Below are 16,706 nucleotides of genomic sequence, written 5' to 3'. Positions count from 1 at the left end.
CGTGCATGAGAAAGGGCAGAGCAAACGGAGTGGTGGAAGGAAGCGCTCTACAAAGAATGGCCCCGTGAAGGCAGAAAGTGGCACGAAGATGAGAAATAGAGGCCCTGCCCGCCCGAGGCCGAGGCCGAGGCCAGCCCCGCTGTGCCCCGCCCGCCAGGGCCGCGCGCCGCCATCTCTCCTTTCACGACATGGCGGCGGGCGGCCTGCGCGCGGCACCTCACGACATGGCGGCGGGCGGCCTGCGCACGCGGCGCCCTGGCGGGAAGCGAGACGCCCCAGGCCCCTCCGTGCTGCCCAGAGGGGCCGGCCGCTCCCTCCGCTGAGAGCAGCGGCGAGGCCGGGGCCCCGGGGACGCGTCTGCCCGGCGCCGCGGGACGCCCTGCGACCGCCGCCGGGAGGGGAGCGGGGCCGCAAGCAGGTAGGAGGCGGCGGCGGCGGCCGGGCCTGCGGCGAGGCGCGAGGGAGGGGCCCGCGGGCCGGGCCGGGCCGAGCCGAGCCGAGCCGAGGGGGCCCGGCCTGAGGTGACGGAGCCGCGGCTCCGCCGCAGTCCCCGCTCCTCTGCCGGTGCGACCTGCCCGGGCGCCGGGCCGCCCTGGGGCGAGGGCAGGTTCCTCGCGGAGCCGCGCCCGCCCCTGCGGAGCCGCGCCGGCCGCCAGGCCACGCTGCCGCCAGCTCCGGGCGCGGCGCGGGCCCCGCGGGTGCCGCCGCCGGGTGAAGCCCCCCCCGCGGCGAGGCCGGGACCGGCGGAGCGGTGCGGCGGGGCCGGGGCCGGGGCCGCTGCCGGCTGCAGTGGGCTCCCGCCTGCCGCGACGGCCGGCGTCGGGGGAACTGGCAACCCGCGGGGGCGGCGGCGGCCTGTGAGCGCCGTGGCTGTTGTGCTCCGTGTTTGAGCACGTCTTTACCACCCCTGAGCTGAAGGCCTGCCTCGTGACGAGCACAGCTCACCGGCAGGTTAGGCCTGCTTTTTCCAGCAGCCGCTGGCGACGTTTTCCACTCGGCCTGCCCGCACCGCCGCGATTTTGGGGAGCAGGCCGGAGGAGCGGCTGAGGAGCGCGGCGCTGCGAGTGGAAGCGACCCACGTTTCGGCCGGGGCGCCGCGAAAGGCAGCGGAGCGGGAACGGCAGTCGATGCCGGTCGGGCGAAGATGTCGCAGGACAGATCCGTCGCGCTGGCAGGGCTGCTGTGGTTGCAGTTAAATTGCATGTTGGTGGTGGTCATCTCTCAGTGGAAAAATGACTTGGCAAATGAAAACCTCAGAGCCATTTTTTTTTCTTTTAATTATTCATTCCCATGACTGTGGTGTCTGTGTCCTCGTTGTGGGGCGAAGAACCCACCCATACTGATTTCGCATAACAGCTTCCCTGTCTGCCGGCAGCACAGCTTGTCCTGGTACTTTGCGGTTGTTTTCCTTGCCGTTAGCTAGACCCTCTCTGAATAACGTGGGAACCGTGAAAGCGGAGCGGAAGTTGGACTGGGGCAGGTGGTGAACGTTCGAGTGAACTGGCAGTCCGGAATGGTGTTAGAAACCGTCTTTTGCTTTTGGCTGATGTGGGCATCTCAAAGGAAGCACAAACATCTTTAACTTTGTATTCAGTACTTCCTAATTTTAGAAACAAAGCTCTTGCAAACGGTTGTCAATTAAGTAACGTCATCCCCTGACAAAGGACACTGTACTAAGGTTAATGTATCATCTTGTTGCATTCTGTTTATTGGATAAACTCAATAAAATACAGAGCTCCAGCTGCATATAGTTTAGCCCCTCTGGGGCACCAGCCTTGTCAGACTGATGTTGAAATGAGTGGGCTCAAAATCACATACGCACACTCCATAGTTGTCATCTGAGTTATTAAATGAGCCGTGTGTTTTCCCTCTGTGTAAACGTTCAGTTGAAACTGCCGCACAATGCTAAAATTGCCCTGCCCTCGGCACCCTCATCCACCCGTCACTGAGCAGCCAGTTTTCATGAGTGAATAATCAAGCTTCAGATGATTTGCTCATCCTTGAGGTTTTTACAACCAATACTGACATTTGTTTCTTCAAGCTACCAGGATTTCTGCATTTATATAGAAGTTGACATTTGTTTATGTTAAAACTGTGACCTTTTCAACTAATGCTGAGTGTGGTGTACAAGTTAGTCAGGACTACTGAGCTCTGTTTTAGCATTTTCAGTTCCCTGTTTTTGGTTCACCTCTTGCTATCGCCTTTCTGTCGCTCTCTAGCATTGCTCTCTGCTTGCTTAGTGCTTCCCTTCCCAGGAATACCACTGGTTCAGTAAATCTTTTTCTGTTATGACAGACTGTGATCACTCCCTGTCCCCGCTTTCGCTGGGTACCTAGCTCAGTAAAAACACAGAAAGCAATCTGCAGTTATTGCGTAACTGACACTGGAGATAATGAAATTCTAGGGGGACTCTCAAATGTTAATCCTAACGGGGTGGAATTAGGAACACTGTTGTTGGATCTTTAAAACCCCGGATCTGCTGAGCTGCTTGTTCCTGGTTGCACAGTACCCCGGAGGCCCAGGTGCAAATGCGGGTCAAATCACAAGGTGAAATGTGTGTACCTGGTCTCAGTATCTGCTGGATATTAGCTTGCATTAGAAAACTACCGTGCAGGTGGGCATCTTAGAAGCACTGACTCGTGCATTATTTTCGCTTCTAGGTCTCACAGCTTCCCGTTACTTCTTAGCCCAGTTTCCTGCCGGAGATTTTTGTATTCTGTTTATTAATGTAATCAAACTTGTGCACTATGTAGCTACCCGATCCCTTGTTGAATGCTGATGAGAAACATTCCGTGTTCCCAAAGACCTCATATATATATATATGTATATATAAAGCAAGACAAATGCAAGATGAGGTGCAGGACAGCTGCTAACCACAAATGAAAGGGGAGATGTTGGATGGTTGCATCGGTGGGTGGTGGTATGAAGGGTACGCTCAAATTCCCTCAGTGCAGCAGAACAGGTGGGAGAGGCAGCTGTTTCTAGAGAGCTTTTATAGATTTATTTTTAAACTCTTGCACAATGTATCAATAAGGCCCTTCTGCTTTTATTAATGTAATTCTTAGAATTCAATCTAGCTGTTTAACATTATTGTGTATTGCTCACCAGCTTTTACTGTTTCTAAATCTTTGAAGTTCTTTATATATCTCTGGTGGAGATACGGAGTACATGAAATAGGTTTTCTGAAAGCAAAGGGCACAGAATCATTACCTCAAGAAGAAAGTGTTAGGGAAAAGATCTGGCAAACGCCTCGATGACATAGAGGCCTTGAGAGAACCGACCTGGCAGGCTGGTTTGTGGAGGTTTGGGGTTGGAATTTCCGAAGAAGCACGTCCGCTGGTGTGAATCCCTCAGTCTTCCCTCCCAGTCCTCTTTATTTTTTCCTTGATTTCTCTGGGAGACGGAGTTTTCTTTTTAAATTTAAAAAGAATATTATGTAAAAAAATATTTCTGCCTGTCTCTTTCATAGCACTGTGCCAAACGCAGCTAAATAAAATCTTTGCAAGAAGAATAAATAGCGTTTTCACTCATGTGTCGATTGAAAGTTTTAAGAAAAGGAGTTGTGAGTTGCTCGTGTCATCTGAATCTGTGTTCAAATCCGTAATTCAGTTTTGAAGTCCTAGAAAGTTGTGGGGGAAGCTTGGAGAAGCACAGTAGGAGTAGTGAGTAGTATCAAGAACATCAGTTATGACGAAAGAGTGAAAAATCTATCTTTCTTTTGTGAGAAGAAGTGGGGACTGAGACACGGTAACTGTCTCCAAGTATGTAAAAGTTTCCTCCAGCAAGCGCGTGTGGGGGCATGCACTTTTCTGTAAGCCGGCTGGGGAGAGAACAGCACTGGGGAAGAGCGTGATTACACGTTAAGAAAGTCTTTGTAACTGTAACAGTCGTTAAGCACTGTCATAAATTGCTTAAGGAAGATGTTGGGTTTTTGTACGTGGAGGTTTTTAAGAACGGGTTAGACAGATGTCTTTCGGAAATCGTTTAAGTGCTCTTGGCTCTGCCTCGGCACGTGGAGATCCCTCCCAGCCCTGTTTTTCGGTGGTGCTGGGTTGCCGTGTCACCGTTGCTAGACGAGGAAGCGCGGTTGGCAGCTTAGTGCCACGGGCAGATACCAAGGGATCAGGTGCCCTTTGAAGTCACAAGTAGAAACAGGCTTGCTGGACTCCTACTTCTTACTGTGAATGTTTCCCTACATAATCTGAGCATTGTTACATTTTGTGGACTGGGCAGTTTCAAACCTGAGAGATGCAGGACAAGAATTACAGGTATCTTGTGGAACATATTTCAGCGTATAAATAGATAAGTGGATGTTTTAATTGTGCTTTCTTGTGACATAGCTGGATTTAAATAGTATGTCACTCTCCTTTCCACAAGTACCAAAATGCATATCACATCAGAAATATGGAAGTTTGTTGGATTTTCTAGATAGGATGCTTCATTTGCCTTTTGTTTAGAGCCAGTATTTGAAGGTGATGGTCTGTATGAGAAATCTGCTTGCTCTCCAAGAAGACAAGACCTGCGGGATTGACGGCTGTGACCAGTCAGGTTGTGGTTCTTCCCTCTCTTTGAAGCTAATGGACTTTGCCTTCTGCTGTTAGAATAAATGGCTGGGGCGGTGTGCCTGTGTCTGCAACACTGCGCAGCTCTGTCCCGCCCATCCCAGAATATAGTGGGGAAAGCCGAAAAAACTTCAGAGGAAGAGAAGAAAGGTGGAATAGTTCCTGTGTGAGGAATGGGTGCCTACACTAATCCTCTTCAGGCTAAAAAAGAGAAAACTGAGAGGAGGTATGAGAGAACCTATAAAATTAGGTGTCCTGAGGAAGAGAGGTAGGACTAGCTGTGTACTAATTCCTGTAATTCAGGAAAGAGGAGGCATCGAATGAGAGCAGCAGATGACAGGGTCAGAAAAAAGGAGGTTCTTCACGCAGCGTGAAGCTAGACTGTAGGAGGGGTATTGTGATCTAAGAAAAAAAGGGACAGTGTCATGGAGAAGAAATCCGTCAAGAACAGCTAAACACAGAGACAGAACCTTTGGCTCAGGCAGTCCCTGGACCACTAAGAGTTGTGGGCTGGGAAAGTGCTCTGGGGAAGTGTCTCTCCCAGCTTTCCTTATACTTTCGTCTCTTAAAGCCATACTGCGTTCTTCACATTCCCTCCCGTGAGGGTGACTAGAGGGAGATAGATTAAAGGTCAGTGAAGCGCAATGCCGAAATAAGCCAGAGCCCCATCATGCCAAGAAGTGGCTGTGCTTTGGCCTTTCTGGCTGAATCCCTGGCGTGAGGCAGGGTGTCGTGGTGTCCAAGCTGATCCGTAATGCTGCAGACCAGGGCTCCACAGCATCCTGCTCTTCTGCCTGTTGCTTTGGTCACATACTTCCCTGCACAGCAGTGCTGTTCAATATACCCGCATGTCAGACACAGTTGAGAAAAGAGACCTCATCATGAGAATCATGAACACCTTTTGTAACAAACAGTTTCTTTATAAACAGCTTTTTAATCGTAGCTGGTCTGGAAGAGAGCAGTCCTCACTTTTCCATATACATAAACATGTACTCATACAAATTTTCACTTGCAGGTGGTATTTCCATTTGATAAACCTCAAAGAAAGCAGATACAGTTGCACTACAGCTGAGCTTGCATCAGCAGCTTTCAGTGATCCCCAGTCAAAGTTAGTTCAGGAGGGAAAATGAATATTTTGCCTGAGAATACCATCTTTTCTAAATGGAAGCTGTTTTATAAAAATAAATATGAATGTCAGACTTGAACGGCACTTATTTTATTCCATAATGAGGGGTTGCAGGAAGGCTAGAAGGGAAGTCAGAGCCTCACAGCGGTAGCGGAGGGAGTGCCCTTCATCCTGATCTTCTCAGCCAGAGACGGTGCGTGAGGGGTGCTTTTTAGACCTGTTTCGAAAGGGAGTCTCCCGAGATAAGAAGGGTTTTCTGCAATATTCATATTCTTTAGACAGCTCCATTTCCCTGGAAAAATAAAAGCACAGAGGTAGTTTAGTACTTGCTGTTCCTGTGGCTTTCAAAGGATCTTATCATTTTCCAGAGGCTGTGGGAAGCTGTCAGATAAACCCCGTAAGTATGTGGAAGGACAGAAATCATGTTTTCAGCATGTGGTAACACCGTAAGGTTTTAACTGTACTTAATCTAGAAGACATGACCATAGTCCCGAAGGAAGTCTAGTTTACTTTTTCAGATGGTCAGCTAATCAGGTATATCAGTATGCAAAATGATAAAAGAAAAACGTAATTCTCACCCCACAGCATTTGCAGTCCCCACAGATTGTTCCAAGGAGTCCGTTCACAACCTGAATGCCACAGAGCACTGCTTGGATCCCGCTCATGACTAGCAGCAAGGAAAAGAGGGTCAAGTGCCAAGGAACTATATTTGCAGGTGATGAACAGAAGTCCCACATTGTGTGGTCACTTAGATAATCCCTGCGTGTGAGGGGAAAAGCAAAACAGTTACGAAGGAAGCAGTGTTAGCTCACAAAAAAGGTGGTCTGGTATGGCTAGCTAGTCGTGACTCTTGTGATCTGATATGACTCAAGTTGTGTTAGCTTTAGTACTGTACAAATTAATTATAGCACAGTCAATACTTAGTACATTATTTGTTTTTAGTTTCTAGATCAATTGAAGTAATTGGTTTCAAGAGATAAGGCATGGGAGAGGAGCGATCAAAGATGAGTCTGTATGTTTTAAATACAATCGAATACTTCCTGTATTTTGTGAAGAAGAAACTATGAAATAAGATCATAGCCAGGTATTTGCCAGACTGATATTTGTCCCTACTAATGTCTTTTGTCTGAAATAGTTTCCTACCGATTAATGTCATTTTAGTTACGCTGTTGAATGGAGCAGTGCTGACATCCAGTGGTACATTAAATACGCCCAGAAAGCGTACATGTATCGGAGGGCTTCCTCGGGAATATGGCACCTCCTACACTTCCTCCGTGGCGGAAACCCTGGGCTTTTATTTGATTACATAATTAATTAGTTATGTGTTGTTAAAACTGTGATCTTGGGTTGGGGCATGTAATCCAGTGCATCAAAATGCGGTTGTGAACAAGGAAGCAATGACTTAAATATTTGTCTTCAATTTACTGTATTACATTGTAAGTAAAACAACAAAGGAGATAGCAAAACAACATGATAAAAGAACAAGAGCCTCAGTTTTTCTAACAAATCATACAATGCTGCAAAACCAGTCACGTCTAGCCCAATGAACAGGAAAGAACACACCTTTGCTGTTCTAGGTGCCTCATCTAAAGAACAGCAAAATGATGTAAAAGTATTTTTCCTAATTTTTACCTTCATATTTTAATTTAAATGGGAACTGCTCAAGCATTGGGTATATTTCCTCTGTATTTTCTCAATGCTGCTTTGTTTCCTGTGTTTTCATCAAGTGATTCCTTGACTGCAGCCAAAGATTATGGTTGAAATAGAGCATATCTCTACAAAGACTCCCAGAATTAGACTAAAGCGGTTGGTTTCCAGCCCTCGCTGGCCCACCCACAGACAAATAATGTGTAGCATACAATATTATAGCTCCCAGCAACCGGGTCGTTAGGGACTGTTGTCCTTCACACCGCCTCTCTGGAAGTGGTACATATGCACGAGAGCAAACGGGTTTTAGGTGCAGAGTGTGAGGAACAGACAACTTCCAAACCCCATAACCAAGATAAAATGATATAAATACTAATTCTCTGAAGACCATCAAATCTCCGTATAGGATGTCACTACTAGCCATTTAGCTGGAATTTAGCCCTGTATACTGCTTATAATCCTAAGAATAAACTAGAACTCTGTGCATTTCTTTCTATTGGCTCCTTTGAAACCCAGTAATTTCAGTTGGATGTGTTATTACTTTCACCCTTACTCTTGAATCTTATTTAGTATTGCTGCGCATTGCTGGTTCTTCTAAGAGCAGCTGTGTTTTGGTGACAAATACTATAATTCCTGTTTTTACACAACAGATTTGGGAGTTTAATCATATCACAATCTTAAAGCATGTATAACTTTTTTTTTTTTTTTTTTTACTGATCGTCTTGCCTTACCCGTTCTGGAAAGGATAGGCCCACTGTTGCCCAATTTCACATTTAGGGCCTTTGTTTAGGGCTACTGCTGACAAAGCAAAGCAGTATCCGGCTCCCAGAACTCCAACTGCAGCAAATATTATAGAAGAAAACATCTGACAGAGAGAAAAATAAAGTTATTTTTGTTCTCATTCAAAAGGTGAAATGTGCCCTATTAATGTGAATGCACACATTCTGTAAACTCAGCTCAGCTCAGTCAACTCCTGAACAGCAAAAAAACATGTATTATGTACCTGCAACTTCATATATAATGCATGTCTGCATTGATATTTAGAGGCTTTAAGAGATACGAGTACCATTTGCCTCCTGACTAAAGGACTCGGTGCTGGCGCAGTAGATGGCACTCTTATTTAGACACTGTTTAATCAGCAAACCTCTTCTGCTGTTCAAGGTATCCTGTTTCACTGGAGTTGCTGTCTTTCATAAGAGATTATAAGGAAGACAAGTCCTGGAGCACTTGTGGCATTAAAAAAAAAAACCAGCAGCACCTTTAGAAGTTGGTTTTGGCATCTTGGTCATAGTTGGACCAGTTGATTATATTGTGCCTTCCTGAGCCTCTCCTTCAAGTGTCGTGTTAGTATGCGCTGCTTTATCTTCTCATCTGTGCTTGCCCTCCTCAGCTCTAGTAGTGCAGTGAGAATTAACAGAAGGATGTCCTTGTTTTCCTGGCTTTCCATTAAGCATTTTTGTATATGCAAATACGTAAGTAAATCATGCAAAAACAAATGCCCTGCTTGAATTTTGAAGCACTTTGTTTAGCCATAGTAGTCTGTAGGTAGAGGTAATGTCTTTTATTAGATTAAAGTGATATAGGTAGATAATAAACCCACACACACTATCAGGTCTATGAGCTTTTATTCAGACCTTATTGCCAGGACTGTTGCCTGAGTGTTGAAATGCATTTTTTTGTTATGTTAGTCACAGGGCTAACTTCAAGTTTATGTTAACGTACACCATAATGATGGTGTTCCTGTTAGCATACAGGGACAAATTCAGTTCTCGGTCATGCTGTGATAAGGCTGCATTGTCACAGAGAGACGCTGACCAGAAACGAGCCAGATCCACCAGGACTCTCTTAATACGGTGGTGTGACTGTGTCGGGGTTCCCTGTCTCTCCGTGAGCTGCGGCGCTGGCACGGGTCACCAGCAAGGTACTGCACACGGAATAGAGGTGACTTTAGGGACAGCACCACGCTTACGTGTGCTATAGCTTCTAGCCTGCAGCTGGCTCGTGCCTGGCCAGCGTGAACGGAGGCAGAAAGCCCTCGTAGCTGGTCACCCTGTTCACGTGAACATGTTCCAGGTTCAGCTGCGTTGCAGAGCTGCGGGTGGAAGCCTGGCAGCAGAACGCTCAGAGTTTGCTAGATGCTGGTATATGTGGTCTTCAAAGCTAAACTAATCTAGTCTAAGGTCACTCCTAACAGAAATTTGATAACAAGATGTCGTGAAGAGAAATATGTGGCTTCTAAATTTCAGACTTCAAAATTTGAAGGATGCTCCCCTTGTCTCCATGTCCTCACTGAGTGCATTACAAGAGATACTTAGAAGCTGGATCTCTCCCTCCCCATGCAATGGTGTGGAACAGAAGAGGGATTTTTCAGTGTAGAAAAGTCTTGGAAAGATGTTACACACAGTACAACGTGAAAGAAAAGCAGCAGCTATCGTGCTGGTTTAAAGCAGTTGTGGTTACTAGGTGAAATATGCAGTAGTCTCTCTTTCTCTTTTGGAACACCTTCCCCCCCCCCCCGCATATATGGTAACTTGCTTCCCCTTATCTGCCTTTTAATATATTTATTATTTTCATGACCGCTTCTCCCGCCTACCCCAAAAAAAGAAAAACTGCACCTGCTCTTTTGGGATTGTGGGAAGACAGCATCATAGACAGAGCAGGGGCCTTGGGGAAGGCCGCTTGGAGAGACAGTTATCTCACAGTCGTGATTCTTTTTCCATTGCTTTTTTTGTTTTTAATTGAAAAGCTGTTCCTTTGTAAAAGATCCACTTGTGCCAAACAGAGTGCATCTCAACTAAAGGACAGGCTTTCCTAGTAGAAACTCATTTATTATTTGTCTCACTTTTAAACAAGCATGTTTGAAATGTTTCCGAGTGTCTGAAGGTATCCATGTGAAACTTTCCACTTGTTGTGTAGGAGGAGGCTATTAACTTCAAAGTCGAACCCGAGAGTCAAAGACCTCACAGGTGACTCTGCCTGAAGCAGGAGGTTGGACTAGATGATCTCCTGAACTCCCTTCCAAACTGAGTTTTTCTGTGACCTAATAAGATACTCGCAGCCCATTGCGTGGACATGCGATGAGCTGGTAATGTAATATAGCTTGTGCAACTGTCAAAATAATACTAAAACTGCTGACAAAAATGATTAAAGAGAGAACTGTTACACAGGGCAAAACAAAGCAGAGTTTTTTCAGAAATTCATTTTAGTTGCATCTATTATAAATATATTGTGATAGCAAAATGCAAAGCGGCAGTACAGTTATGGTGCCTGTGGCCCAACATCAAAGGTACAGTGCAATTCTGACACCCTGCTATTGCTATTGCTACTTCCCAGCGCTCAAACAAACAGCAGCGCTTTGTGTCTTACACTCTGGACAGCATATGTCCAGTCTTGCAACGATTGTGGGCACAAGATATGTATGTCCTTACTGGTAACAATTTAGCTTTTACTTTTTTTCTACAATTCCTTTCACTTACCGCAAACCTCTTTCCACAGCTCTCGTTACCACAGCATCCACAGCAATCGTTATTCTTAAGGCCCAAAAATACCAAGGCAGGAAAGATCATCTACCAATAACAGAAATACAGTTTGAATTGGGATGATTTCAAATTACATTTGCTTTTAAATATATTTGTTCTATGTCTTTTTTTTCTTACCTCTAAATTAAATTACTTATAGCAAATCTGTTGGATAGCTTACAACTTATTTATTGTTTAAAGAAGTATTTGCAGTGTTGGAACCTACGTTTGAGGGGCTGAGAACAAAGCAACAATGCAAAGTCTGGGTTTGGATGGGGAAAAACGGTGGGAATAACTGAATTTGTATACTCACCAATAAACCAGATCCTATGATCCCTCCGAAGTACCAGACCTCATCTGTAATGTGTTCATTGCTGTCGACCACTTTTCCTCCAGGGAAGAACAGCAAAATGTTAGCGAGGGTACATAACACAGCCAGGGGAATAAGAGTGATTCCCAAGCACTTAGCACAAGCTCCAGTGCACATGCTTTTTTAAAGAAATTGCAAACACAGTTAAAGACAAAGGAAAAAATCTCTCTGAGGTTCTCAGCAGTGTTTTAAAAAGGAGCTTCTCAGCGTATTTTACAAAATCCAGCTTCTGCTATGCCTTTAGAGGAACGGAGCCTGTGGACTGCAGCACCGTCTCCGAAGGGAGCATTCTCAGTACCGCGGTGTGCTGGCTATTTATAAGCTCTTGCTGCCATGATGTCAATTTTCTGAACCTCCATAAATGAAATTACGTTCAGTTCAGCCTCTCATTTTACCATGACAACCAATAACCTCTGTTAATATTCTACTAATGTGGACGAGAGACTCGCTATCTGGGTTCAGGTCATGCGTAAATATCCTTCTTAGTTCTGGATCATCGTTTTTACAATAAACTGTCCGTCTTCACACTGCAAAATACTTCTTTGTAGAGACTGAAATGAAAATATACAATGAATCGGCTTATGTTAATGACAGCCATATGCAATGGAGAAGGTCTAGTGAATTTTCTTTTATTTGAGAAGGTTAAGCTAATAATTTCTTGTTTTGAAACACTCAAATAACTTTCAGATTTCCAATATATAATGGATTATTGTGGAGGCAGTGTTTTGCACCTAGTATGTCTGAAAAAATGAAGAAGTTCAAAAAAGTTACAGTGGACTCCCTCCTTATGTTGTGTCATTTTGTGTTCCCTAAGGATGATATGTTCCCGTAAAGCCCGGTATTTCATCTGCACTCGAGCAAAATACACACTTAAAATTACGCCACATGTGGCAAGCAGACTTCAGAGCTGAAGCAGATCCTCCTTGTCTTCGCATGCAGCATTTGCTGAGGGTGTCCATGCGTAACGAGTTGGAAGATCAGAGCAGTAGTGCTTATGCATCTTATATGCCCATAATTATAACTTTGCAGATGCTAACACCACATGCATTTTGGGGGGATTTCCAGTTGGGGAGGCATAAAATGTCTGTAGGATGCAGAACCCATTACAATAAAGCCGGCCTGCAGATAATCTAACGCAGGTTTTACATGAGGCCCAGTCTAAATAGAGTGAGACCTTCCTGTGCAGGTGTGCTGAGCCGGCTGTGCTCAGCAAAGCTGCTGTTTCCCTAGCTGAGTCTTTGGGCCAAGTTGCAGACTGCATCTAAGCAACGGGAGTAAATCGAAAGACTCTTTTTTACTCCAGGAATTTTTTAGTCAGCTCCCATACCTCCTGTTACATTCCTGTAAATACATTTGTGAAAGCAGGAGCGTATCGGGGGGGGAAAGCTGGTCGCAGATTAGTAAATCTTTGTCATAAGAAAAAAAGCCAAAAATAAGCTACAAAGTGGGTTTGAGACAGTGTGTACATGAAACGAGTAGATGTGAATGTTTATTCAGACGACATCTCTGTTAAAGCAGGCCCTGCAGCCTTCTAACAGATACTGGGTACCTTCTCTTTTATACTTAGACTTGGCGAATTGTGCTGTAAAACTTCTGTTACAGTAAGTTTCATGCCAGTCTTCCTGCGTGGCAAACAGCGATAGGTGCTGTTCCACTGTGCTGTTTGTGTGGACCGTGAGAATTCCGTGGATTTTGAGATGGGCACCAGTTTCCACTTTGTTCCGAGGATAAAGCTCAGGAGTTTTTCATTCAAACTTGAAACAAGCTTTTTTCTTTGAGATGGTTGTGGCTTGTTCTTGATCCATATAGTGAATGACTGCTGAATTTTCGAAGACAGGCAGCCCAGAAATATCTAAAAGTATGCCTTTTACAACCCTGCAATCCCATTAGGTACAGAATCTTGAACTGTGCAGAGCTGTCTGGAACCGTCCGGAGCTATGCCTTCGTGTTAAATAGCAGTGTTGAATACATTGGTTTAAGCAGCCACCGTCCTCACAGAAATGGTGCAGCTGAAAAAAACCCCAACCTACTGTTTGTCTAGACCAGTTCCTTCATCTGAGTCATCTCAGGCCACACAGACAACTGTGCTGGGACGAGAAGAAGGCAGAACAAGGACAGGGACATCTTGAGCCGTCACTGATGCTGGAGAAATGCATCTCGTCCTGTCAACTTTGTGCTTTCTTTGCGGAAACTGAAAGATACAAAGTAGTTTTATCAGAGTGGACAGACAGACCTAATGTCCCAAAATCTTACAGATTTTTTTCAAATATGTAGGAATTCATTTACTCTTCCAGGCAGCATGTGCTCTTGCTTCATGGTCTGCCTGCTCTTTGACGTTGTACACTGACATTGCACTTTGGAGCGAAAGACCTGACTCAGAAAGAAATATATCCTGATTTTATTTCTAGCAGCGTCTGTTTCTTGAGCTCTGTGGCAGCTAGCTATCTTCTGCACCGTGGGATGAAGACAATAAAATACCTTTTGTGAGTCACCTCAGACAAAGAGAGGTGAACATATTCAGTTAGCCACGTGGCTACGTAGAATTTTTCAGGTGAATTCTGTGAAAGCTCGCGTGTGGAACAGTGTTAGCAGGTGTATAAAATCTGTCATTTGGATCAGTTCAGTTCTCATTCAGCATTCTGCCTTTAACAAGAGCTTGAATCAAAGGTCTTAGAAGAGGCATTTTTATGTTAGATACGTGCATATTACAGCATAAAGGTTGTGGGGTTTTTTGGTTGTTGTATTAGCTAGCTGATAAGTTAACTGAAGTGTAATTACATATTCACAGTCCAAACTCCTTTTACACATCATTAGATGGCTCTGCAATTGAAATATTAGGTAAACCAGTTGATATAGAGACTAGCCTGATAAAGATACACATCCATAAATCTGAAAAACTTCTTCAGTTGAAGTACATTTGGAAAGGAGGAGACTAGTGTAACAGGATATCATTATTGGTGTTATGCTTGTAGAAAAAAGGATGGAACAAGTTAGTCTGTTTAACAGTAGCTTGGTTACTTTATACAGCACAGTGTAGTACAGATATAGCAGAGACAGAGATATGGAGATAGGAATTACATGCAAACAACTAATAGTAAAGTTACCAGGAAATCCATGTTATATTCTAATAAATAAGAAATTATGCAAAGAAGTCCTAATGAAACCTAACTTTCATCCCACACATTATGTTGTGATAGCCTCTGCTGTTTTTCGTTTTACTTTTTTCCACTGCTTTGTAAGGAAGCTCTATCATTTTAAGTGATATACAGTTAATACATCATACCTTTAAATCCTGGATGAATGAAACACTGTAAGAATTATGGTGAAAACTGAAGGAGGAGATCACAGTAGCACCTTCTGCGCTCATCACTTCTCTCTCAGTAGTGTGAAATGCTAACAACAACAACAGGAAACTCTAAACTACAGTTTTGAACAATCTATTTAACACTGTAAAATCTATTTAATACTGTACCAGTCCTGACTGTCAGGTTAGCAGACCAGTTAGTAAGGTAGAAGGGCACCTGGCTCACAATTTGTTCCGTGCTGCAGGTGCTTACCGTATGAATGTTGCTTATATGAGACAACATTTCAAAAAATACTTATTTTGTTACGACTGAACACATGGCATGATTCACATCAGCTCTGTGCCTCTGGCACTAGGAATTCTAACAGCTCCAGGAAGCTAAGAACTTAAATAACTTCCCTTCCCCTAAGAATATTACAGGTCCATGTGATGAAGCTAGAAACTGTTTTTACTCTTGCTGCACCATTAGTTGACCTTTTCCCTGGCAGACTAGTCTGTGAAGACTTGCTGGAGCTCAGAAGGCTACAGATGTTTTCTATTAGACGGTGCCACAGAGTATGTGTTTTTCCATGTTTGGGACTGAAAGGTTGAATTCGTATTTACTCTGTGATCTCTGAAAGCTGTGCTGCATGCTCTAAGACTGTTTCCAGGAAAGACTAAATAAGAAACGCTCTGATTTTTAATAACAGTATTCATCAAAACATTGAATTGCGTGTTGAAGATAAAGCAAGACGTGAATGAATCTTCTAAGAATCATATTTTGAAACTATGGTATATGCCACCTTTTAGGATTACACACAAAATTTTTGCTTTGAAAAGAGAATGTTTCACATCATATTAAATTAATCCCATTCACTAAAACATAGCAAGAAATGTCAGTCACCACTGCCAGAATAATCACATGCATTCTTATGTGTATTCAGGAGAACGGAAGATGATTCCTTTGTGAGGACCACTCCTCCACTGGAGCAAACACCGGTGTCTGTAGTGCTCAGAGGACTCATGATTTTTGAGGAAATTGCACTAACTTACTTTCTGAAAAGAGTCTCATCCAGATATTTCGTAAGACAAATTTTGAGTGGCTTCTCAAGCTTGCACATAATACAGCATAAATGAAGTCCACAGGTTCTTGGAGTGAAGAGCAGGTGGAGCAGAACACCCTGGCTCGCGTCACTGGATGTTCCCGGTGGACTCAGAGCCCTGTCGAGCCCAGTACACTCGGTGCGATCGGTATGGGCAGTTTTAGGATGTCTGTTGTTGGTGATTCATTGTACTGTTTCTGGGAGTTGTGCTGTGTTTGTTTTTCATGGTTTGTAATTCGGATTCCTCTCTCAGCAATTTTGCTACAGGCAGGGAAGGCACGGAACCGCGTCAGCTGCTTGGTATGCGGTTGGAAAACGTGGCCCTCTGCCTCCCTCTGCACAGCCGGAGCGGTTGGCTCTCCGTCGACTCCCTGCTGCCGGCTGCCTGCTGCTGCTTCCAGTGTCACGTGGGGAAAGCTGCGCCATGTCGGTCCTCTTCCTCACCTGACAGAAACCACTGGAGATACCGCCACTTTCGGTTAGCCTGGGCCCTGGGGGAGAGGAGCGCCTGGTCCAGTGTGCGTGAAACCAACGTGTGCGTGACCCGGGGGGACGACGCTTGGAAAGGTGCATGCCCATTAATTTAACATCTTATTCCAAGGGAGACAGTTAGGGTTAGAGTTAGCAAAAAAGCAGAGAGGAAAACAAGAGAAGTCGTCCTGACTGACAGCTCATTCAACACGTGGTGTTCAGCAGGATGTCAGAATTAGGCCAGTTTTCCTGGCGAGGACCTGCCCAAGTAGGCAGTTTTCCTGACTTTCTGCAGCCTTCTATTGCCTCTGTGGCAGGGCTCTTCACTTCCATATTTCAGCCGCTGTGTCGTGACTTCCATGACATTCCCAGTGGGTAGAGAGCAAAATTTGGCTCCCATCTATGGCGCAGTACAGTTGACTCAGTCATGGGTATAGGGGAAATACTTACTGTAGGTGGAACATAAATCTTACTTTTTTTTGACAGCCTAGAATGTGGCTTTCTTGCAGTTGTGAATTTTGACTTGTAGTAAGGAGAAAAGGTTTAAATTTTATCACATCCAGGATACTGCAAGTGGCTCAAAGGCAGATGTTTCTGCCGAGTGCTTGCCGGGATCCCAAGCTGGA

General features: G+C 44.8%; 1 protein-coding gene across 1 annotated transcript; it reads right to left on the bottom strand.

Moving 5' to 3' along the window:
• Positions 1-5,476: 5,476 nt before the first annotated feature.
• TM4SF4 (transmembrane 4 L six family member 4) lies at positions 5,477-11,523 on the bottom strand. The gene is made up of 5 exons (XM_026110021.2): positions 11,167-11,523; positions 10,812-10,901; positions 8,067-8,200; positions 6,267-6,447; positions 5,477-5,980 (listed from the first exon to the last, which is right to left on the bottom strand). Exons 1-5 carry the CDS (start codon positions 11,338-11,340, stop codon positions 5,963-5,965), a joined length of 597 nt encoding a protein of 198 aa, XP_025965806.1. The 5' UTR covers positions 11,341-11,523; the 3' UTR covers positions 5,477-5,962.
• Between the last annotated feature and the right edge of the window lie 5,183 nt (positions 11,524-16,706).

The sequence above is a fragment of the Dromaius novaehollandiae genome, chromosome 9, assembly GCF_036370855.1.
Source record: "Dromaius novaehollandiae isolate bDroNov1 chromosome 9, bDroNov1.hap1, whole genome shotgun sequence".
In the NCBI taxonomy this organism is placed as follows: domain Eukaryota; kingdom Metazoa; phylum Chordata; class Aves; order Casuariiformes; family Dromaiidae; genus Dromaius; species Dromaius novaehollandiae.
The sequence above is the reverse complement of the archived record's forward strand: the minus strand, read 5'-3'. Positions and strand labels throughout refer to the sequence as shown.

What these genes read in the sequence shown, in the direction of transcription:
- TM4SF4 (XM_026110021.2), bottom strand. Translation starts at nt 11,340, where the DNA reads ATGTGCACTGGAGCTTGTGCTAAGTGCTTGGGAATCACTCTTATTCCC. An exon ending in GCTGTGGAAAGAGGTTTGCG is followed by an intron (nt 8,201 to 10,811) that starts GTAAGTGAAAGG and finishes TCTCTCTGTCAG; the next exon opens with ATGTTTTCTTCTATAATATT. An exon ending in GCCTATCCTTTCCAGAACGG is followed by an intron (nt 6,448 to 8,066) that starts GTAAGGCAAGAC and finishes CCTCACACGCAG; the next exon opens with GGATTATCTAAGTGACCACA.